Source organism: Balaenoptera physalus, assembly GCF_965194825.1.
Source record: "Balaenoptera physalus genome assembly, chromosome: X".
NCBI classification, from domain to species: Eukaryota; Metazoa; Chordata; class Mammalia; order Artiodactyla; family Balaenopteridae; genus Balaenoptera; species Balaenoptera physalus.
In genome coordinates, this window is record NC_138903.1 from 28,419,716 (window position 1) to 28,445,050 (window position 25,335).

Here is a 25,335-nt window from a genome sequence, read left to right on the forward strand (position 1 = left end):
TATCTATTTTACATTTGGTAGTGTATATATGTCCATGTCACTCTCTCACTTCGTCCCAGCCTACCCTTCCCCCTCCCCGTGTCCTTAAGTCCATTTAAAAGGTATATTTTTAAGGAAAATATACATGTGAAGGATCTTACCAGAAACAGCACAAAATTATATTCTGAGAAAAACTAAGAAAACCTCTGCCAATCTCAACCAATGTTCAACTGAATGTCAGAAGACTAGAATCATTCCTAGAACAGTGAGGTATCAGGAATGAGACATGGGGGAGTGTTTTCTGAGCTGGATATCATAATCCGGTGTTCTTTATAATAAGAGCCCACCTCATTCTCAGAAGATGTTTCCACTGCAAACTAGCCAACACAGATATTTAGCACATTGATTTGCCGTTAAAGCTGAGACATAGCTAACTACTGCTTCCTCTCTATATAAATATAGGTACAGAAACAGCAGTCAATAATTCAGAGGAACAAATAAACTAATCTAAAACTTGAATCAGAACAACTTCTGGCACAAATAACAGGGAGCTGGAGCAAGAATGAGGGCAAGATATGCTTTAAATATGGGAGGGATTTGGAATCTGAAGAACTGTCCAGAAAATAGAAATAGAGGCAATATGGTATGGAAGGAGGTGGTGTCAAAACTCAGATGCTGGGACTTCCCTGGTGGCGCATCTGCCTGCCAAGGCAGGGGACACGGGTTCGAGCCCTGGTCCAGGAAGACCCCATATGCCACGGAGCAACTAAGCCCGTGCGCCACAACTACTGAGCCCACGTGCCAGAACTACTGAAGCCCGAGCACCTAGAGCCCATGCTCCGCAACAAGAGAAGCCACCGCAATGAGAAGCCCCCGTTCACCCCAACTAGAGAAAGCCCACACACAGCAACAAAGACCCAATGCAGCCAAAAGCAAACAAAGAAACAAAAAACTCAGCTGCTACTGGAGCTAGAGAGCAAGGGTACTCAAACTCAGAGCAAGATTCATCACTTTAACCGTGAATAGACCAACAGGATACAAGAAGACACAAACACCAAAAGGTAAGTGTAGGTGGATAGCCATAATTTCATGCAGAGAGTCAAATACTTGTACCAGTAGAGCCAGAGGGATGGTAGTCATAAGAATATGGGAGAGTCAGAATTCCAACCAGCAAATTTGGCAGCAGACACAGAAATAGTAATAAGAAATGTCGACTGAAGCGACAGTCAGCTTCAGCCAGGGAGGTTTTATTATATACCTCATTTTGCTAAGCAGAAACTACCAGAAAGTTGCGAGCAAATCAGATATAACAGGTGGCTGTAGAAACATGCCTGGGATTGAGAATGGAGAGAAGGGTAGGTCAAGGTCACTAGACAGCTACAGCAATGTGTACAACAATCAAAATAACCAGCAGGAAAAGACAGACACTTCTTTAGACATGAGTTGTTTCTTGAGCATTGCATGTAAAAAAGAGCTGAAGAGTTAGCATGTTCCCCAGAACCCCATTTTTCACTCTTTTGTGAAGTACTTCAGAAATATTTAGAAAGGCAACCTGAAGAAATGCACTGCTGGTGATTGAGTCAGCAGGTTTACTCCCAAGTTTCATTAGTGAATGCCTCCCAATATTTAGCAACTGCAGCGTCTTTGAAGGAGGAAAGGACCAGCTTGCCTGAAAATCAAATCCTTCCTAAGAGTCAGCTGGCAGAAATATAAGGTCAAACACTTGATCTGGTATTACAGACAAGTAGCCACAAACCAACCTTCAGCTAGAACTAATATATGTAGAACAGGTTATGACCTCAATTAGTTTCTCCATTTCTGCACCAATGGGAGACAGTGAAGAGCATTTACTTTCTTCATGACTGAGTGGAGACTAGAGACGATGCTAACAAATTTAATAACCAATATTTGGGCCATTCCAGTCACGACATCCCAAGGAAGATACAACAGAGCTGGAAAAGATCCAGGGAAAAACAACTAAGATGATCAAGGGGAATGCTTACCTTTCATTCAAGGACAGACTAAAAACCTAAAACGGATTAGAATTTCTCAGACTGGGAAGATGAAAATGAAAAGGAGTTAGTGAGGGGATGTGAGATTAAAGTCGACTCTGGGTAAATATAATTGTATTCAGTGAATTTCATAGCACTTAACTGGGGCTGTCCCTTGAGGTTAAAGGATGTAGATTAAAGAGAAACTGAAATATATCTTTGTTTATAGAGAAATCAGTAAGTTTATAGAACTTATTATTGCTAAAACAAGACTGAAGTGGAGAATGGGGAAAGTTTAAGAAACCATTGGATATACTCAATGCCAATTGATTTAACAGTGCATTACTAAGAAATGGTCATGATGCATCCTAATTTTTTTGAAATGAAAATTACTAGGTTGACTGACAACACAGCCATTGGTGTCTACATCTGGGACAGAGTTCTGGGCTAGCTGCCCTGTTGGTCTGACCCAGGGTGCTATTTCTTATGCTCTTATTATGTCATCTACGCAAAAACCATACTGCATGCAAGTTTGGGATTCCTAAATTCTTTTGACAGTCCAGAACACAGAAGAATAATTTTCTAACTCATTAAGAAAGCAAGAGAATCCCAGCTCTTGGCTCCGCTTGGTTTACCCATATGGGAGTATGCAACATAAAAAGGTGAAAGAAATTCTAACAGAATGCAGCAGCTGGTTAAAGGCTATAATACTGAAAATTTCATGAGTTTGACAGTAGGCCAAAAGACTACAAAATGGCAGAGAATGGAAAAGGCAGTTGTAACAGGTTGAACATTGTTGGTGATTATTTTTTCAGTGGCAATGAAAGCTGTAATCAAATAACCTGAAAGAGATGCTGGCAGTGGTAGGAAAGCCCCAAGAGAGAGGGAACATGAAGACTGTAACAATGATGTATGCTATGGACTAATAAACTAGACAAACATGTAGTTTGAAGTTTCTTAGCATCATACGAAAAGCTGGTGTCACGATGCAGGCATAAACACTATCCAATTTGCAATCTAGAGCAGAAGACGTTGTTAATGACTTAAAACCTCAAGGATGAATGCACGACTCAACAACTAACTGGAACTGTGCTATTAGTGTAGAAACCTCTTGTTATTTAGATGATCAGTTTATCTCAGCATTAAAAAGGAAACATTATAAAGCATTAAAAAATATCCAGAGAAAACACTTGCCTTTGCAGCTGGAAATGTGTGGTTAAAAACTCTTGAATGGAAGTCAGGACAAATAAGAAAGAGGACGAATGGGGACTGGTTGAAATAACGTCATTATCAACTTACTATTATTGTTATTTGTGGACCAATAAGGCATCTCAAATTACGAATGGCATCTGCAAGTGCATGAAGTCCACTGGACCTTGTACATCAAAGTCATTTAGTGTAAACAGAGTATTTTAGACAACAGTAATGTGTAATAATAAATCACAAAGGACATTAATAATCTGTTTACTGAAAATGTAAATTTCTTGAACATGCGTTCTCCCTATATTATGGCTTAACATTTTAGGGGTATATTTGAGAAACTGTACAATCTCTAATTTCAAGTAGATTATAATCGTACAGAGAATTGATCTCCGTAAAGTTTCAGGGACATCTTTGAGAAATTAGGTAATCCCTCATTCCAAGGAACTGATCACTTCAGAGGCTTTTAAGGTCTCCATACTCACCTTTCTACTAATTTTCCTGTCTACTGTTCTCTGTTTCTTACCATTAAACTAGGAAGAATAATAGTCCTAAATTAAACACCAAGATTTAAGCTCTTTAAACAGGTATCTGGAGAAACTGGAGTGGGTTGAGAGGGCATATCTGAAGCTAATTCACAGTGGAAAAATAGAATTCCTATGTTTTTTTTTAAACTGAGAATTTATATTGTGTTAATAATGAAAATAAAGAATTTTTAAAATAAAGATAAACTTCTTGAAAAAGAAAGCTGAGGTCTTAAAGTTTTTGAATTTGGACAAGACCATGGAATGAGCCACACTCATTGATTCCTACAGCTACAAAGGAACTTAGATATCATCTAGTCCAACTCCTTATTTTATAAATAAGAAACCAAGGTTTGTACAGCTTAAGTGACTTGCCCAAGGCCATACAATCAACTAATCACAGAGCCCCCGAAGTCAAGGTTTCTTATTCCCAGATCTGTGCCCCTACCAAAACTGCCACCATGATCTTCAAGTTGGTGAAAGAGCACTGGACAAATAGGAGGACAAACAGAGAGTATCTGTTCTCTGATCCCATCAAGGAGCAGTAAGAAACTAGTATACAGGGAGGAATTACAGCTTCTCTGGAATTTGTCTTCCTTTTATTTTTTGGACCGAATTCATTTTCACTGCTTCACAGAACTGTACTGGGATCTTTTGTAGTAGGTGTAACATCAGGGAGAAGGTACATATTTAGGGAGAGGACAGTGGGACTAGGGGGGCACGCTAGGAATCCCGTGTGAGACACTTAATGAGCCCTAAACAGGTAATAATTTGGAGAATGATGGCTTAAAGATGTCTTGGATTCTCAGGTGATCCTAAAATCTTGGCTACAAAAGGAGTCATTCTTTTAGCTCATAAAGGAATTGGATAAAGTGAGAGTTTTATAAATGGGTTGAAAAAGTAGCAGGTCTCAAACATCTTAGTCAGAAATGGAAATTTGTAATGACGAAGACACTGATATAGAAGATGACTGGGAAGAATTTGAACAAAATGGTTCCACGAAATATATAGTGGATGTAAAGCAATATAGTGCATGTCCAAATCAATATATTATTTAAGAAAATGGGTGATTTTAAATAGGTATTAAAACACGTACTTTAGAGTGACTAAATAACTATATACAACAAAAATAATAAGATAAAATTAAAAATAAGAAAACTAAAAAGCAGGATCAAAACATTGAAGGAGAATTTTTAAAGTTAAGAGATACCTTGTCTGTATAATTTAATAAGACACATTTTCCTAAAGGATGTATCTCTCCTTGAAGAGCCAAAAAAGTTCCCTCACCCCCATTCTTCTGAGTTAACAAAACTGAGGCATAAAATCAAATTTCTTGAGAACTGTAGTAATGAAGATCTAGGAATGCTGTTATTGCTTTAGAACTGAATTACGAAGAATTGATGGGCAGTGGAAGAATAAAAACAGACTTGATAAATGGAAAAACATTTAACATTTTTAGTCAGACTATGGCAGAAGCAAGTTCAAAGACTTAAGCTGGTACTGAAGACTATTTCATGAATCCAATTAATTTCAATTGTTGTTGAGGTGGACGATAGAAACTTAAAATTAAGCTGGACTCAATTATACAACTGATGAGAAACTGTTAAGGTATCATAGTAACTCAACATCCTCTCTCCTCTTTCTTCCATGGCGACCCAATGTATCATAATTTGTATTTCATGCAGCATCTTGCAGAAGGTGCTTCTAAGAACTATATTCCTTTGACTGACACAAATGACCCCTGGAAACAGTATCATTTCTGTTGTTGCTATGTGAAAAATGCTGAGTGCTACGTATCAAGAATGAACACGTCAGCTCCACAAATCCAGAACTGCTACTGACTGCCTTTTGGGTACATCAAGTATTTATTCACCTAAAACAGTTTGGGTACAGATAGCTGCAGACATCTTCCATCTTTGTCTAAAGAAGAAGTGTGGGAAAACTCCTAAATAAATAAAATTGTTCTTGTAAATAGTCATTGCCACTATCCATAATATTATCAGCAGCTTTTCGTTCTATTATGAAAAATCCACACCACCTCCAATCACAAAACACAGCGTATATGCTGCCTTGAATGGATTTTTCCTAAAGGCAACTCCCTGTAGCATCAGCAGGTTTTCAGTGGTAATCTTAGCATGAGTTACCTATCCCAGCTTCCTCGGGGAAGAAAGAACTAGGTATTGCAGGCCAGGCTAACGTCGAGTTTTAAAAATAAATTCATCTGTGAATATACATATTAGCCACAATAAATGCTTTTTTAAGAACATGATGCTTTCAACTTACTTGATATAGTAGGGCACTTTGTTTGGTGAGATGGCTCTCTCCCAGGGACCCTGGACAGAAGCTGAAAAGGGGGGGGGGAAAAAAGGCAAGAGGTCAAGTTCACGCAAACAAGAAAGACAACATTAATCTCCAGAATTACAATTTTACACTGATATTGGTCTGTTTGTTCAGTTGCCCATGAAGACAGGACGGATTAACCTGCTGTTCTAATCCTAATCTAAGTAAAACTGAACTCATTCAGGCACAAAGATAAATGCAAAGAAAAAAAAATTCCACTGCTAAACCTATAGAGCAGGTAAGAAACTGAAAGAGTAAACTGACGGGTTTTCTCTTATGTGTCTCCATTGGGTGCTTTTCTTATAATACTTCCTGTTGGTGTTTCTCAATATCTTTTACTATTTGATTGACTGGGTTTTATTAGTTTAGCAGCTGAAACATCCCTCTGTGATATATTTACATTCTAAGTTATTGAAGCTAAAGTACTCCACTTATCACTCTGGTATGCTTGTTTTTCTCTTTATTTGGTTTAAACAGAATCCAATTTCATTTACTGATTACATGTTTAATTGGTGCCTCAAAAATGTCAGCTGACCAGCATGATCTTATTAGAAAAGATAACCAAAAGTGAGAGAATGGCACCCGATACCAGAGTGTAATAAAACTTTGGTGATGAGTGATGAATCCTATAGGTGAAATTAAATTTCCCATACTGGGAATTTGTTTTATAACGACTTTATTGTGTATCAGTCAAATCAGTCATCTTTAAACTGTGTTTTAAACGCTTAAGCTGTAGGGGTTTTTTCCTTTCCCAGAGTTGAAATACTTTTTATATACGGTTTAATACGATGGCATTTTTTGTTTCTTTAAGACAAAATAATCATGTTAGTGGACACTATACCATTTCCTTAACAATAAAATCTTCCCCCTGAACAGAGTTTTAAGAAACTGGAGTTTTTGAGACATAGAATAGCATCAAGAATATAAATATAAGAAGCATTCTTATTAACAGCTAGCAATTTTATGTGTATGTCCCTTCTTTCCTGAATTTTCATCCTGCTTATAATTTGAAAGACAGCTGATGTTGACCATTGTTTCCTCCTATGAAAAGCTCCCTTCTAAATTAGTTTCACAGTAAATTCACTCCACAGTGTATTGAGATGTAAGAAAACATCAAAGCTAATATATCCTTGACTACACTGCATAATATGAAAGAAAAGCTTCTAATAAAACTCTGCCCACTGCCAGACAATTTAAGGGTAATGAAACTAGAGATTCTTTGTTTTATATAGAGTAATAGAGGGATCGAATCACCCAACCTTCAACCAGACATGCTGCTTTGTACCTTGGCGATATGTCATTTAAAAGATATAGGACATGAATTTGTATTCAGCTACCTAATTGCACCTTTTCATTTTGGCAGATGGATTTTTAATATGGAGAAAAAAGACATTTATCTGCTGTTTCGAAGTAGTCCCTTGCCTTCAAACTCTCTCTGTCCTTCTTTTTCTATTCTGTCTCCTTTGCCTTTGTCATTCTCTGCCCAACTCTCCTCTTGTCTGTTTTTCTTCTCTAGGACACAGCTCTCTAGACCAGATTAGTTCACAGAGTAATAAGAGCTGATTTGGGGACTTAGGCTGAACTCTCTGAACTGCCTGGCAGAGTCTGATGTTATGGAAACCTAAAAACCCAAGCCCTCTGTAGCATGAAACATGGTGGAGAGCCAGAAATCATAGCTCCTGGTTGCTCAGCGTGCCCTCTTCCTAAAATCATGGCATCACAGAAGGAAGAAGAGAACTCCAGAGAGCACTTGGTCCAGCTCTCATTGGCTGTATTGCCAAGTCTATGAATGTCTAAACTGAGAAAGAATGCTTATCCTTTTCTTAAAGGTCACTATGGGCTGAGCCCCACCATTTCTCTCATTATCCTTCTCCAGTTCTTTATCATTCTAATGGTCCAGAAAGCCTTTCTGATTTGGAGGATGCTGAGTATGTCCTCTGGTAGCAGAAGAGTCTGTTTGCATTTCCTATATTACTCCTAGGCGTCTCTCAGAGAGAACTGGTCTACTGGCTGCCGGGTTGGCCCGAGGGGGTGGGGGGTGGGGGCTCCGGCTGAGCGAAACAACCTTCAAGCAGAAAATCTAGCAAGGAATAGAAGAAAAGTGACGATGCCACGCTGAGCTCATGGCCAGACCTGTAGGTATCTATAGTTGACTTTGCATTGCTAAACATTAAAAGGAAAAAAAAATTCCCCCCAAAATGCCAGAGAAGTAGTCAGAATATGCTTGAACTAAAGAGCTGAATGGATTTAATTTTAAAAATTCCAAAAAATAAGTTCCAGATCCATATGAAATTTTAAGCTTTTGTAACTGGAGTTCTTGTTAATTTTTATAGAGTATATAAATTGTATATGAAAATTGTTAATTTTTTACTTTCTAAAATAAAAGCCTTCTGCCTTTATGTGTAGCTATTAAACAGATCCGATGGTGAGATTCAGTGAAATTTTTGTGCTGAAAGATGTTTTTCCCCCTTTGATTCACAGTTTATAAATGCACCTAAGCAACTGCTTTGCAGTCATCATTTGAAGGTCTGAAATTTTACACTAAAAAATGTCCTTGAAGCAATAAAAAAAGAAAAATAACCACAGCCTTCCCCCAATCCTCCCCTGCTCCATCACTACCACAGACACACACTGGAGCTACTTGCTTTAGAAACGACACACAATCGGACGATGGTTCTATGCGATTGGAATCAGTGCCCCTTCTCAGGAGATTGTTAAACGGTTGTTGGGCAATTTCGCTTGGGGCTGCCAGATGATTCTGGTCTTGCATATATTCAAAAGTTGATCCAATATATGGTAACTCTCATAAGTGTGTCCCAGAATTATCATTTCATTTCTTGCAGAAATGCCAATGCCAACAACAGCTGTTTCTTATCTCAGTGTACCAGTGGAAGCTTGTCATCCTTCACAAAGCTAGCCTACGCGATAGACACGCACACGTCTCTTATGCCTGATGTGGCCATTTTTAGTAGCCCATCAAAAACAGATTTATTGGCAAATAGTTTTTATGACACTATGCTGTCCTTTGGTATTTTCTTACACAGATGTTTCTGTAACCGCTATATGTAATTCCAATGCAGCTTTGTGATTCAGATTCTCGAGTGTAAAAATCATCCACTATCATATGGCAACAGCACCGTGGGGTATTCTCTACTGAATTTAAATAGCAAACTACGTACGAGTTTATTTATTCCAAAACCAACCTCTGAATTTCCCCTTGCGTTACAGATGCAGTATGTTATTAAGAGCAAGAAAGGGTAGCAGTTCTCCCTTCAAATGCTTTTCCTCCCTCGAGGTGACAGGATTCAATATTGTGCCCAAAGTATTTTTGAAAATCTCAAACACAGGCTCCAGTGTTTAAGGGAAGTTCTTATTTCAACCACATTCTAATGCATGATGAACAGAATGGGCCAAGTGACGCACCCCGGTGTTAAGCCATGTTTTAATCGACACACGGGCCTAACCAGAAAATGAAGAAGAATGCTAATATCATTTAAACTGTGTCAAAAGAGCACTCTCTGGAATTCAGACCCTCATACATTCATTAATCTTTCTACTTTTCTTTTTTTTTAAATTTTGTAATTTAATTTTATTTATTTTTTTATACAGCAGGTCCTTATTAGTCACGAGTTTTATACACATCAGTGTATATATGTCAATCCCAATCGCCCAATTCATCCCACCACCACCCCCACCACCCTGCCGCTTTCCCCCCTTGGTGTCCATACATCTGTTCTCTACATCTGTGTCTCAATATCTGCCCTACAAACCGGTTCATCTGTACCATTTTTCTAGGTTCCACATATATGTGTTAATATACGATATTTGTTTTTCTCTTTCTGACTTACTTCACTCTGTATGACAGGCTCTAGGTCCATCCACCTCACTACAAATAACTCAATTTCGTTCCTTTTTATGGCTGAGTAATATTCCATTGTATATATGTACCACATCTTCTTTATCCATTCGTCTGTCGATGGGTATTTAGGTTGTTTCCATGTCCTGGCTATTGTAAATAGTGCTGCAATGAACATTGGGGTGCATGTGTCTTTTTGAATTATGGTTTTCTCTGGGTATATGCCCAGGAGTGGGATTGCTGGATCTTATGGTAATTCTATTTTTAGTTTTTTAAGGAACCTCCATACTGTTCTCCATAGTGGCTGTATCAATTTACATTCCCACCAACAGTGCAAGACGGTTCCCTTTTCTCCACACCCTCTCCAGCATTTGTTGTTTGTAGATTTTCTGATGATGCCCATTCTAACTAGTGTGAGGTGATACCTCACTGTAGTTTTGATTTGCATTTCTCTAATAATTAGTGATGTTGAGCAGCTTTTCATGTGCTTCTTGGACATATGTATATCTTCTTTAGAGAAATGTCTATTTATGTCTTCTGCCCATTTTTGGATTGGGTTGTTTGTTTTTTTAATATTGAGCTGCATGAGCTGTTTATATATTTTGGAGATTAATCCACTGTCCATTGATTCGTTTGCAAATATTTTCGCCCATTCTGAGGGTTGTCTTTTCGTCTTGTTTATGGTTTCCTTTACTGTGCAAAAGCTTTTAAGTTTCATTAGGTCCCATTTGTTTATTTTTGTTTTTATTTCCACTACTCTAGGAGGTGGATCAAAACAGATCTTGCTGTGATTTATGTCACAGAGTGTTCTTCCTATGTTTTCCTCTAAGAGTTTTATAGTGTCTGGTCTTACATTTAGGTCTCTAATCCCTTTTGAGTTTATTTTTGTGTATGGTGTTAGGGAGTGTTCTAATTTCATTCTTTGACATGTAGCTGTCCAGTTTTCCCAGCACCACTTGTTGAACAGACTGTCTTTTCTCCACTGTATATCCTTGCCTCCTTTGTCATAGATTAGTTGACCATAGGTGCATGGGTTTATCTCTGGGCTTTCTATCTTGTTCCATTGATCTATGTTTCTGTTTTTGTGCCAGTACCATATTGTCTTGATTACTGTAGCTTTGTAGTATAGTCTGAAGTCAGGGAGTCTGATTCCTCCAGCTCCATTTTTTTTCCCTCAAAACTGCTTTGGCTATTCGGGGTCTTTTGTGTCTCCATACAAATTTTAAGATTTTTTGTTCTAGTTCCGTAAAAAATGGCATTGGTAATTTGATAGGGATTGCACTGAATCTGTAGATTGCTTTGGGTAGTATAGTCATTTTCACAATATTGATTCTTCCAATCCAAGAACATGATATATCTCTCCATCTGTTGGTCTCATCTTTAATTTCTTTCATCAGTGTCTTATAGTTTTCTGCATACAGGTCTTTTGTCTCCCTAGGTAGGTTTATTCCTAGGTATTTTATTCTTTTTGTTGCAATGGTAAATGGGAGTGTTTCCTTAATTTCCCTTTCAGATTTTGCATCATTAGTGTATAGGAATGCAGGAGATTTCTGTGCATTAATTTTGTATCCTGCAACTTTACCAAATTCATTGATTAGCTCTAGTAGTTTTCTGGTGGCATCTTTAGGATTCTCTATGTATAGTATCATGTCATCTGCAAACAGTGACAGCTTTACTTCTTCTTTTCCAATGTGTATTCCTTTTATTTCTTTTTCTTCTCTGATTGCTGTGGCTAGGACTTCCAAAACTATGTTGAATAACAGTGGTGAGAGTGGACATCCTTGTCTCATTCCTGATCTTAGAGGAAATGCTTTCAGTTTTTCACCATTGAGAATGATGTTTGCTGTGGGTTTGTCGTATATGGCCTTTATTATGTTGAGGTAGGTTCCCTCTATGCCCACTTTCTGGAGAGTTTTTATCATAAATGGGTGTTGAACTTTGTCAAAAGCTTTTTCTGCATCTATTGAGATGATCATATGGTTTTTCTTCTTCAATTTGTTAATATGGTGTATCACATTGATTGATTTACGTATATTGAAGAATCCTTGCATCCCTGGGATAAATCCCACTTGATCATGGTGTATGATCCTTTTAATGTGTTGGTGGATTCTGTTTGCTAGTATTTTGTTGAGGATTTTTGCATCTATATTCATCAGTGATATTGGTCTGTAATTTTCTTTTTTGTAGTATCTTTGTCTGGTTTTGGTATCAGGGTGATGGTGGCCTCATAGAATGAGTTTGGGAGTGTTCCTTCCTCCACAATATTTTGGAAGAGTTTGAGAAGGATGGGTGTTAGCTCTTCTCTAAATGTTTGATAGAATTCACCTGTGAAGCCATCTGGTCCTGGACTTTTGTTTGTTGGAAGATTTTTAATCACAGTTTCAATTTCATTACTTGTGATTGGTCTGTTCATATTTTCTATTTCTTCCTGGTTCAGTCTTGGAAGGTTATACCTTTCAAAGAATTTGTCCATTTCTTCCAGGTTGTCCGTTTTATTGGCATAGAGTTGCTTGTAGTAGTCTCTTAGGATGCTTTGTATTTCTCTGGTGTCTGTTGTAACTTATCCTTTTTCAATTCTAATTTTATTGATTTGAGTCGTCTCCCTCTTTTTCATGATGAGTCTGGCTAATGGTTTATCAATTTTGTTTATCGTCTCAAAGAACCAGCTTTTAGTTTTATTGATCTTTGCTACTGTCTTCTTTGTTTCTATTTCATTTATTTCTGCTCTGATCTTTATGATTTCTTTCCTTCTGCAAACTTTGGGTTTTGTTTGTTCTTCTTTCTCTAGTTCCTTTAGGTGTAAGGTTAGATTGTTTATTTGAGATTTTTCTTGTTCCTTGAGGTAGGCTTGTATAGCTATAAACTTCCCTCTTAGAACTGCTTTTGCTGCATCCCATAGGCTTTGGATCATCGTGTATTCATTGTCATTTGTCTGTAGGTATTTTTTGATTTCCTCTTTGATTTCTTCAGTGATCTCTTGGTTACTTAGTAACGTACTGTTAAGCCTCCATGTGTTTGTGTTTTTCATGTTTTTTCCCCTGTAATTCATTTGTAATCTCATAGCATTGTGGTCAGAAAAGATGCTTGATATGATTTCAATTTTCTTAAATTTACTGAGGCTTGATTTGTGACCCAAGATGTGATCTATCCTGGAGAATGTTCCGTGCACACTTGAGAAGAAAGTGTAATCTGCTGTTTTTGGATGGAATGTCCTATAAATATCAATTAAATCTATCTGGTCTATTGTGTCATTTAAAGCTTCTGTTTCCTTATTTATGTTCATTTTGGATGATCTGTCCATTGGTGTAAATGAGGTGTTAAAGTCCCCCACTATTACTGTGTTAGTGTTGATTTCCTCTTTTGTAGCTGTTAGCAGTTGCCTTATGTATTGAGGTGCTCCTATGTTGGGTGCGTATCTATTTATAATTGTTATATCTTCTTCTTGGATTGATCCCTTGATCATTATGTACTGTCCTTCCTTGTCTCTTGTAACATTCTTTATTTTAAAGTCTATTTTATCTGATATGAGTATAGCTACTCCAGCTTTCTTTTGATTTCCATTTGCATGGAATATCTTTTTCCATCTCCTCACTTTCAGTCTGTATGTGTCCCTAGGTCTGAAGTGGGTCTCTTGTAGACAGCATATATATGGGTCTTGTTTTTGTAGCCATTCAGCAAGCCTGTGTCTTTTGGTTGGAGCATTTAATCCATTCACATTTAAGGTAATTATCGATATGTATGTTCCTATGACCATTTTCTTAATTGTTTTGGGTTTGTTTTTGTAGGTCCTTTTCTTCTCTTGTGTTTCCGACTTAGAGAAGTTCCTTTAGCATTTGTTGTAGAGCTGGTTTGGTGGTGCTGAATTCTCTTAGCTTTTGCTTGTCTGTAAAGCCTTTGATTTCTCCATCAAATCTGAATGAGATCCTTGCCAGGTAGAGTCATCTTGGTTGTAGGTTCTTCCCTTTCATCACTTTAAGTATATCATGCCACTCCCTTCTGGCTTGCAGAGTTTCTGCTGAGAAATCAGCTGTTAACCTTATGGGAGTTCCCTTGTATGTTATTTGTCGTTTTTCCCTTGCTGCTTTCAATAATTTTTGTCTTTAATTTTTGCCAATTTGATTACTATGTGTCTTGGCGTGTTTCTCCTTGTGTTTATCCTGTATGGGACTCGCTGTGCTTCCTGGACTTGGGTGGCTATTTCCTTTCTCATGTTAGGGAAGTTTTCGACTATAATCTCTTCAAGTATTTTCTCGGGTCCTTTCTCTCTCTCTTCTCCTTCTGGGACTCCTATAATGCGAATGTTGTTGTGTTTAATGTTGTCCCAGAGGTCTCTTAGGCTGTCTTCATTTCTTTTCATTCTTTCTTCTTTATTCTGTTCCGCAGCAGTGAATTCCACCATTCTGTCTTCAAGGTCACTTATCCGTTCTTCTGCCTCAGTTGTTCTGCTACTGATTCCTTCTACTGTAGTTTTCATTTCAGTTATTGTATTGTTCATCTCTGTTTGTTTGTTCTTTAATTCTTCTAGGTCTTTGTTAAACATTTCTTGCATCTTCTCGATCTTTGCCTCCATTCTTTTTCCGAGGTCCTGGATCGTCTTCACTATCATTATTCTGAATTCTTTTTCTGGAAGGTTGCCTATCTCCACTTCATTTAGTTGTTTTTCTGGGGTTTTATCTTGTTCCTTCATCTGGTACACATCCCTCTGCCTTTTCATCTTGTCTATGTTTCTGTGAATGAGGTTTTTGTTCCACAGGCTGCAGGATTGTAGTTCTTCTTGCTTCTGCTGTCTACTTTTATATTTGGTGGATTTGTAGTTTAATAACATACTTGGGTCAAAAGAAAGTGGGGGCAGTTTATAAAAATAAATAAAATACAGCATTCACTGGGGACAACAGAGAAACCTCACCTACGGGGTTATGAAAAAGGCACTAGGGAGGATCAACTAGCCACTGGCACTTGGCTCCTCAGATGTACGCAAATTCCAGGAATGGTTTTATGGACACAGTCTATGAAGATTGACTCTAGAGCAACGTTTCTCGACCTTTTGCCACTATGTGCCCCCAACTCCAGGTATCTTTTTAGACATTTTTGCTCCTGATCACCCTATGCCACAGATATACTGTATAGACATCTGTTTCTGTATTGTATGTATCTGTGCTCTACATATAAAGAGTAAGATTTTTACATCCCCCTAAAACCAATTTTTGACCCCTTGGGGGCAATATCACTCCCGTTGAGAATTCTTGATCTAGAGGAAGTGATGGAGGGGGTAGGGGAGAAAGGAAAACCCCTTCTGTGCCTGAAACATGACCTCAACTAGCTTATTTGATACTGAGTGACCTGTGATGTGGGTATTATTATTATTTTTATTTTGCAGATGATGAAATAGTTAAGATCACATGGAATGACACATCTAAGGTCAGAAGTCAGTAAGTATTATGTCCTAATTTTGGTTTATTACTCGAACTGAAGTCAGATGATTCAGGAAATGGAGAAAACAAAGCTGTCGCCTGTCTACTCTGTACCACGCACTGTATGTTTCTTAATGTAATCCTTCCAAACACCCTCCGTGGTCACGCTATTCCATTGTTGCACATAAAGAAACTGATGCTCAGAAATGGTCAGTAAACTAACCCAGCTAGTAAACGGTCACACAGCTAATAACGAGTGTATCTAGGATTGCCACCAGGTCTCCTCTTCCTTGGTAACAGAATTTCTAACTGCTGGGTACAGCAATGTTCCCAAGGCTTATGAATGTCACTTGAGGATATTCAGGTGAGGCTTCCGGGAAAGTTCTTTAAAGGTGGCTGACTAAATTGAAAGGCAGCTTTGCCCTTTTCCCATCCTCTTTCTTCCTGCCTTAGATGTCATGATATCCAGAGTTATAGTAACCAGGAGAACAGAAGCCGTCTTTGTTGCAGTTCCCCAGAAGTAGACAGAGACAAGGATATGAGTGCAATGAGTTTGAGCCATGATTTAGGGAAGCACTGGTAGAAGAGCCGTAAGTGAGACAGGGAAGGGAGGAAAGCTGATAAAGTTTGCATTACTGCTTCGGACACCTGGGGCCCAGTGCAGCTGGGGCTTCAGTGTAGAACACACTGAAGAGTTATCCCTCGTACCCCCCAGGGGAACGGGGAACTTATCTACTATTGCTTGAGGGCTATTCCTGGAGTATGGGGAGTCTTTAACTCCCTGGCACTTCTGGCCTGCCCCTCGTGCTGATGAGCAGGTTCTGACGGCCAGAGAAGAAGGCCCTAAAGGCAGAGTCACAGGTATGTGTAGCTGGAAGCCCAGGCTTGGTGAGCCTGGGCATGGTGAATGCAAGAGGGGATATGGGCAGGACTCTGACAACTTATGCTACAGGAGCTATGCACTAAGAATGACTGAGGAAAAGATATGAGAAATCTGCGTTCCTGACGAATATGCAGTTATCATTCCGCTTTCTCTCTGGATTTCTATGTGAGAAACTTATAAACCCCTACTTTGTGTAAGCCGTTGTTATTTGAGTTTTCTGTTACATTCAGGCAAACCTGCTTCTAACTGAACCACTCTCACCCACTCAAACCATCTATGGTTGCTCACATCATTCCTGGCTTACATTTTAAATGGCTGAATAGTATTCCATTAATGGAAGTACCATGATTTATTGAAGAAGTTCCCTCTTTGGGAATATTTAGGTTGTTTCCAGTTTTTCACTGGTATGAGTAAGGCTGCAATGAACATCTTTGTAGAGAAACTTTTGCACACATTTTTGTTAATTTTCTTAAGCAAAATTCCTAGAAGCATATTTACTTGATTCAAGGAGAGGAACATTTTAAAGCCATTTTATACAAATGACATTCTTGCCAACAGGATTCTTTCTTTATTGATCAAGGTGGAAAGAGAAAACTCCACAGTCCACAGGTCAATGGCATTCAGTTGGTATAAGTCTCAAGGCACGTTAGATATATTGCATGATACAGTGGACTATTTGAGAACATGCGTTTCACATCCCCTCTTTCCATGATAGCTTATAAACTTTTTGAGCTCAGAAAGGCATTCAGCACAGTGGCTTTCTATCTCAAGTCCCAACCTAGAGTCCTGAGGGGTATCTGGATCAGTAAGGGTGTCCAGAACACATATTCAGAAGGACTGTACTTGAGTCCTGACTCCACCGTCACTGCACGATCTGAAGCAAGTTTTGTTTTCTCCCTGAGCCTTATTTTTCTTATATGCAAAATGGGAATAATGATATCTCCCTTACCAAAATGTTATCAGGATAAAATGAGAAAATGGATATAAAATTGCTTTGCAAAATGTTAATTACCATACAAATCATGCTTGTAATCACATACTTATGGGATGTTGTCTGAATGACAGTAATCCTGGAATCAATCTCTCTGCCTCAACTGGGCAGCATTGGTCTTTAACCTTTGGATCCACTCTTAACTACTATTAATGTGCCTCATACAGTATAAAGTGTGGCAGAGAGAAATGCCTTTGAACATTATCTAACTGCCTAGGCTTCTGGTACTTCTTTCTTCATCTCTGTCTGCTTAGACCAATGCCATCTGCCCAACAGAATCTTCATTCTTAGGTAGACCACTTGTCCACTATTCACCAGCGTGAATGATGAACAGATTAGTTCACATATGATACAATGGGAAATAGAGGGTCATAGAATATTTTATAATCAGAGCATTCTGATGATGAAAAGATAAGAAGATGGTTCTTGTGGTGCTATATACAGTGGATTAGAGGTAGGAGAGTGGAGTTCGAGAAGTAGTTCAGAAGTGAATTTGGTGCCCAGTGAAACTGAGAAATCATAGATGACTCTATACTTCTAAGACTTAGTAGGCAATTGGGAGTTTCACTGACAGGAAAAATAAACTGGGAGATGAATTTCAGATAAATTATGTGTTTAGGTTAAAATATTTGTAAGGTGGGTCTTTTCACTGAAACTCAGTGAAAGAACAAGACTGTAAGTACTGTAAGTATGGTAGCTGAAGCTATAAAAATGGCTGGACTCTTTAAGGAAAGAAGGCTGTTAAGACTACTGTACCCTGGGGAATGCACCAAAATGGTGGTGGCAATAGAAAAGCTGCAAAGAACTGTTGGTGGGAATGTAAACTGATACAGCCACTATGGAGAACAGTATGGAGGTTCCTTAAAAAACTAAAAATAGAACTACCATACGACCCAGCAATCCCACTACTGGGCATATACCCTGAGAAAACCATAATTCAAAAAGAGTCAGTACCACAATGTTCACTGCAGCTCTATTTACAATAGCCAGGACATGGAAGCAACCTAAGTGTCCATTGACAGATGAATGGATAAAGAAGATGTGGCACATATATACAATGGAATATTACTCAGCCATAAAAAGAAACGAAATTGAGTTATTTGTAGTGAGGTGGATGGACCTAGAGCCTGTCATACAGAGTGAAGTAAGTCAGAAAGAGAAAAACAAATACTGTATGCTAACACATGTATATGGGATGTAAAAAAAAAAAAAAGGTTCTGACGAACCTAGGGGCTAGACAGGAATAAAGACGCAGACCTACTAGAGAATGGACTTGAGGACATGGGGAGGGGGAACGGTAAGCTGGGACGAAGTGAGAGAGTGGCATGGACATATATACACTACCAAACGTAAAATAGATAGCTAGTGGGAAGCAGCCGCATAGCACAGGGAGATCAGCTCGGTGCTTTGTGTCCACCTAGAGGGGTGGGATAGGGAGGGTGGGAGGGAGGCGCAAGAGGGAGGAGATATGGGGATATATGTATATGTATAGCTGATTCACTTTGTTATACAGCAGCAACTAACACAACATTGTAAAGCAATTATACTTCAATAAAGATGTTTAAAAAATAAAAATAAAAAAGAGTGGTGAAGGCCAAACCAGATCATACAAGCTGATGGAGCAGGTAGACAGAGGGGAAGTAGCAGGATTAGGTTCTAACCAAGCATTTGAGAAGCTGTGTATGAAATGAGGGTAACGTAAATGCAGAGGGGGAGTATCTGAGGGTTAGTCATGCCTCTCTCCTGTCCTGTAAACCAGCCCATTTGATTTGTTTCTTTATGCAATTTGTTTAGGGTCTTCTTTATAATAATAAATTCCATGAAACTTATTTCTACCTTTTTTTATATCCTAAGGTCATAATCAAGATTATAATACAGTGTTTCAGTTTTCATGTAGTTATCAATGCCACATGTACATGTATATATGTCATTTTTCCCCACTGCATTTGCTTTCTGTATGATTTCTATTCTCTTTTGATGTGCTCCATATAGTTCCTGTAGCAAGAGTAAGTATTCTGTCATTTAAATGAAAGGCCAAGTTAAATTTAACACTTTCCAAAACATTAAAATAAGAATAGTATTTTATATGTCTATATCATATATCAAAAGTAAAGATTCAATGAAAACTTTAAGATCACTTACTAAACTTTCAAAGATGGGCAGATTTTCCATAAAGATTTCAACAGCCAAGACAGATGGGCTACATTCCAGAGGGGAAGGTCACAAGAGTGATGAATGAGACCTCTAATGTCTGCCATAGCTGTGAAAATCTTTATGGCTAACTAAAATTCCTCACGAATAACAACCTGTAAATATTATATGAGCTGTCAGACAGATAACACAGCTCTGAGACCATCGCGTATGGTGGACAGAATATCACACCATGGGATTTGTCATTTAGAATATCAAGCTGACATTTGATCTGGGAAGTCAAGAGTTCATACTAAACTGCTTGGCAAGGTGACTGAGTTGTGGAGATAAACACTATGTCTGACATCCAGCGCTGCTGGCTGCACAGTCCCGCAAAGTCTAATAACCAATATTTGGTGCCATTACTCGAGAGAAAAGCTCCTTCAAACTGACTTATACAAAACTCCAGGAACCTCACTGTGATTATTAAGACAGTAAGAAAAGAAATCAAGCCTCATAAGGCCCCATATAGGAGGATAGGTGCCTATATAAATCGAGCCATGACTGACTCATGGAATTTCTGAATAATTTCGAACAGAATTGGCTGACCGTGTTAGCACAGAGCTTTCCTCTGGGTAAAGGCGGCTGCAGTCTTTAGGCCGCCTGGGTTAGCCAGGTTACGAACAAGTGAGCGCCACATTGCCAGGTGCGTTTAGCATCTCTCCAGATGTGCTTTTAAAAGGCAGCAGGCAGTCAGCACCGTCTGCTGAACGCTCTCTGTGTGAATGGTACTGGATTAGGCACCAGGGACATTTCAAGGAAAGTAAAATTTGAAACCTGAGCCAGTAGGGAGCCACTCAGATATTAAAAACCAAATGACTATAGATGGGATGGATATCCATTTAGGAGGCAAGATAAGAGTGAGAAAGAGCTCAGAATATGATAGCAATAAAAGCAATAAGAGGGTGGGAGAGATTACATTGTGGCCTCAATTCTTTACTCCACTGTAAAAGAATTAAATATCTGTACCTTAGTCAGAGCCATGGGGCTGGCAGAGTGTGCTTCCCGGCCCCTTGTCCTTGGGCTTGACCATATGATTTGCTTTGGCCAATGGGGCTTCAGCAGACATGATATGAACAGAAGCTTGTGCTCTTACGCTCTGGTGAGCTGCCATGAGCACATGCCCCAGGTGGCCTCTGATCCTTCAGCCTGGGCCTCAAAACCCACCACATTTAGAGACAATCTGAACTGATCCAGCAGCCAACCCATAGATCAAACCTAGCCAACCTGCAGCCTGAAGCAGAGCTCCCCAGTCAAACTATCCAGATCACCTGAACTATAGTTGACCTGTAGACCCGGAAGTATGACAATAGAAACCTTCCATTCTCATATAGGAGGGCAAGAGCGAGAGGGCGAGAGGGCGAGAGGGCGAGAGAGCAAGGGAGGAAGAAGGGGAGGAGGAGGGAGGGGGAGAGGGTGAGGGAGAGAAGAAAGAACATCAGAGAGATTAAAGAATAGAAAAATATTCGCAAGCCAAGTCTCCTCCAATTGCTACTAGCCACTTCCTCTACTATCATCCAAAGAGTTAATGGGGATTATCCCCTTTAGTATATGCAGTTGAGACTTGTGGGTTGCCACTCACTAGTCCCTGGAACCCCTTCTCTGAAGCTGATAATCCATAATGGTTACAAGTGTGAACTTGAATATGTGATTAAACTTCTCCCGTCTCAATTTTCTCTTCTGTGAAGTGGAGACAATAATATTCCTTAGTTTACAGGGTTGGTGTGAGGATTAAACAGGTTAATCCATGTGAGATGCTTTCCTCAGTGTTAAGAGCTCAACATTTTTTGTATTCCTATTCCCACCCCTATTATTATTATCATCATAATTAATGTAGTGAGTTAGCAGGATATGTATTCTATTAACTAACTCACTGCCAGTGTGAGGAATCCCAGGGTAACCAGGCAAACGAGAGAGACTCTATGGCTGTAGAGTTCTACAGACTGTTAACCACCAAGTCACGGGCCTAGGAAGCGACTCCACCAAATAATCCCTCTTCTTCCTTTCCCAGCCGTTTTCTGACTCTTCAAAAAAATTTTAGGCAGTTCTCAGAGTAATAAAACTTGAAAGAAGACAAATCTTCCTTTTGGCATTCTGATGTTGGTGTCAACTACAAAAGTCAGCTGTGTTTTGTCATTCTATATTAGTATTGCTTAGGAACTCAAAACAAGTAGGTAAGCATTTATAGAAAGAAAGAAAACATTTCATTTTCATTTCTATTTTCAGTTCTGAGTTTTAAATTAAATTTCACATTACCAAACTTACTATCTTTTTTGTTCTATTTAACTTGGTACAGGTGGTTCATGTTAGGGTAATTACCTGACCTGTTCTGTCTAAGACATAAGCCGTGTTGCCCTTTTTTTTTGCCCTAAGATAGCAAGGGTTCTAGTGAGCTTCTGTGTTGGGCTCTAGGAATAGCCAAGGATTTGGTTTCAAAACTTTCCCTCTTCTCCTGACAGCTCTGATGGATGCATCTGCTCCAGACTGCCTGGGCCAAGTCTTTTGAATTAGTCTCTTTCTCTTGACAGCTGGCCTAGGTCAAGTTCTACAACACGAACTCTCACCGTTTACCTTTTGAGACTAAATCCCACTGTCCTTAACTCACATCATAAATGAGCTCATTCCATTCCATTCCTCGTCTACATTTTTTCCCAGACATTTCCTGCTCAGATTTTCTCTTTCAAGTCAAATTGCCCCCATGTTGACTAATCCTTCAATTATTCTCTCGTCTGCCTATTTCTAGCTCATTAAAACATTAGCACTCTCTAAAACCTATATTTATATTCATTATACATACATAAGAAATCCCTTTTCTGGACAAAAGGGCTATAAGGAGGCTACAGGTGAAATTGGAAAGGGGGATAGTCATCATATCAGAATGGATAAGGAGAAGGGAGAACCTGATTTTCATCACTGAACACATCCTGTGACTCTTGCTAAGTGAAATCAAGGGCCAAGTAATCAGCTGAAGTATTCTCTGCCAGATTCCTATCAGATGAAATAGTCTCTACCTTGGATTTGCATGTAGCTGCAGGGACAATGTGCATTAATACTCGTCTATAGAGAACATCTCATTTTCCTCACTGTAGAATTTCTCCTTCCACTCCACTCCTGTAACACCCACTATTTACCACAACTATAGAGGGTCATGGTTATTTTAATAGGTCTATCTCTTTTTACAGGTCTAACTCAAATGATTTAGAATTTGAGTGTCCCAAAGCCAGGATTCTGTCTTCCTCATCTTCCTATTCCAAGTGCCTAGTGTTTGTTAAGAAATACGTGAATGAATGAATGGATGCTACAGGCACAGTAAGTCAGATCATGTCGCTTCTTAGCTTAGAACCCTCCCAAGTCTTCCCTTCATATTAAGAACAGATTCCGCCTGCTTTTAACTGTAGTTGACAAGACTCTACCTGGTCTGACTACTGGGTGCTCAGTGACCTATTATTCAGCATCTTGCTTCCTCGGCTTCAGTCATACTAGCCTCTTTATTTTTCCTCAACCCCCCTAAGGACGCTCCCATCTCAGGGCCTTTGCATTCACTGTTTCCTCTACCTGGAACCCTTTGCCCCCCCATATCTGCCTGGTGTGCTTCCTCATTTCTCTATGAAACGTCACCGCCCTGACCACCCCATTTAAAGAGTTCTTTTCCCCTATCACCTCTAGCCCCTTTAGACTGCTTGATTCTTCTTTATCAAACTGATCATGACCTGATTGCCTTCTCCTATTAAAATTCAAGCTCCATGAGAGAGAAATTTTCTTCTATTTACTACTGTTTCCCCAGTACCTAAAAAGAGTTTGAACTATATTGGTCATTGAATAGACATTTGTTGAGTGACGAAATGAATCAATTCTTAGCTGGCTGAAAATAAAGTGAAGCTCATAACTTTTTTAGGACATTAGGCTAGGCACTAGACTAAGTTCTTTCCTATCATATTAGAGTGGGAATAATCTTTAGAGTGCACAGTTATTCATTCAATCAAGGCACATCCTGCGTCTATCTGCAAGGTGTTAGATGCATGAAATTAAAAAAAAAAAGAGCAATGCATGTCCTTTACCCTTGTGGCGCTCAAACTCCAACCCATTTCCTTTTATGATCTATTTTATTGAGTCTCCTTCATTCTAACCCTTGCCTGTCATTCGTACGTATCCTGCTGAGCTTTAGGTGTGAGGCAAGGAGCTGATGTAATTTTATGCTGTCCCAAAAGTCCTTACCCATTAATGGAGCTCGTGAGGTCAGACACCTTAAATAATGATTATCACTACATACACTGGACAAAATCATCAACATCGTTATGAAAGCAAGAGTAAATCAAGTTACCCAGTGACTAGAATGAGTCTATTATAATGCTTTTTTTCTCAGATGCTTCTAAATGTCTGTCAGTTACATTGCCCTGTCACAGATTGGGTTCCCCAGGAAGCAGACTCTACGACAAAGTTCAGAGAGCAGGGTATTTAGTACGTTGTGCCTTTGCGATCACCACGTATGGAAGGGTGAAGAAGGAAGCAGGAATGGCAACAGGGAGAAGTCAAGCAAGGATGTGGGCCCAGTGACAGTCTCACTCAACCCCTCAGGGAGCTGCCCGTGGAAGGGGTGTGATCTTAGGCAAGGAAGCTGAGGCCATTCCTGAAGGGACAGACAGCTGAAGGTTGTCTCTTCATTGAAGGGGACCTAGAAGTGCAGAAAAGTAGTCTCAAATGATTCCCAGACAGAGGCCATTCTACTTACTGTTCCGTGTGACCCTACTGCAGTGGCCCCAAACTGTCCAGGGGTTTGGTATACAGGAGTGGTCCTCAGCCAGGGGCAATTCTGCCCTTCAGGAGACATTTGATAATATCTGGAGACATTTTTGGTTATCCCAACCGAGGGAGAGTGGTACTACTGGCATGCAGTGGGGAGAGGCCAGGGATGGTGCTGAACATCCTATAATGCACAGGACAGCCCCCACGATCAAGAATTGTCTGGCTTAAGATGCCACTAGTGCCCAGGTCAAAAAAGCCTGGTTACAGTCTGGCCTTGGCTTATGAGATGGTCTTCATCCTACATAGATAGTAAATAAGTGAACCAATCAGATGCTCTTTCTTAGAGAGCCTGATTGTAACACACAGAGAGAAATTTAGATGGTAGAGAGGTGGGGAAGTTAGAAAAAAGTCAGGGAGCTAAAGAAGAAAACAAGTCACAAGGCAGTGGAAACTATGAGTAAGGAGAAGGTGGAGGGAAGAGAGCAGCTCTGTACTAAGAGAGCCTGAAGTCTACAGCAGCAAAGGCAAATACAGAGAGAAGCAAACACATGCTTCATGGCAAACGTTGTTCCCCATCCTTCCTTATGTTTCCATGTATCCTTAAAATGCCCCTCATCACCTAAGCCCATCCTTGTTCCTTCCAGCCTTAAGGAGACACAGCGCATTCCGAAGCACATCTGCAGTAGACTGAAATCAAGATGATTGTTACTGCTGATATCTGAAAGTATATTTAAAAATTCAAAAGAGTGGTTTTTTAAACCAGGAATAGTTTATGTAAGTCTACAAAAAAAAAAACCAAAATGCCTTTTGTCCTCACCTCAAAGTTCTCACCAAAAAGTATTTTCTAATCCCAAACTGGCTGTGTTCTGAAAATGGAAAACATCCAAATAGAAAAAAACAAGAGTAATGATTTTTGCCCACAGGGATGTGATTCCACCATTTCTGTTGTGCAAAGCTTTGTACTTTGGGACAGATGACAAAATGCTACCCTAGGCCAAACGCACAAATGCCTTCATTTTCTGGGGAGTGTAAAAATATACCTTTCAGAGCCAGCATTCCACTAAATTAGTGCCCATGTGTCAGGAAACTGATCCAGTGCTGTGATGCTGGTCTCCCTGCCCTAGGTCCTCGTGAGGCCCAGAGGAATCTGTCATGATAAGGAAGATGAGATAAGGAAGAAACAGGTGCTTGCCTCATCTCTGCCATGCCACGAGGCCAATTTCCACG

The 25,335-nt window shown here is 39.4% G+C and overlaps 1 protein-coding gene across 5 annotated transcripts in view; it reads right to left on the reverse strand.

Annotated features, from left to right (window-relative positions):
- Window positions 1–979: 979 nt before the first annotated feature.
- Window positions 980–25,335, reverse strand: part of DMD (dystrophin) — a 2,259,822-nt gene continuing 2,235,466 nt past the window's right edge. For all 5 annotated transcript variants that reach the window (XM_082446317.1, XM_082446321.1, XM_082446320.1 and 2 more), the window contains one exon: window positions 980–6,038. In XM_082446317.1, coding sequence (XP_082302443.1) covers window positions 5,974–6,038 — 65 coding nt within the window. In that variant the 3' untranslated portion in view covers window positions 980–5,973. The remainder of the gene's footprint in view (window positions 6,039–25,335) is intronic.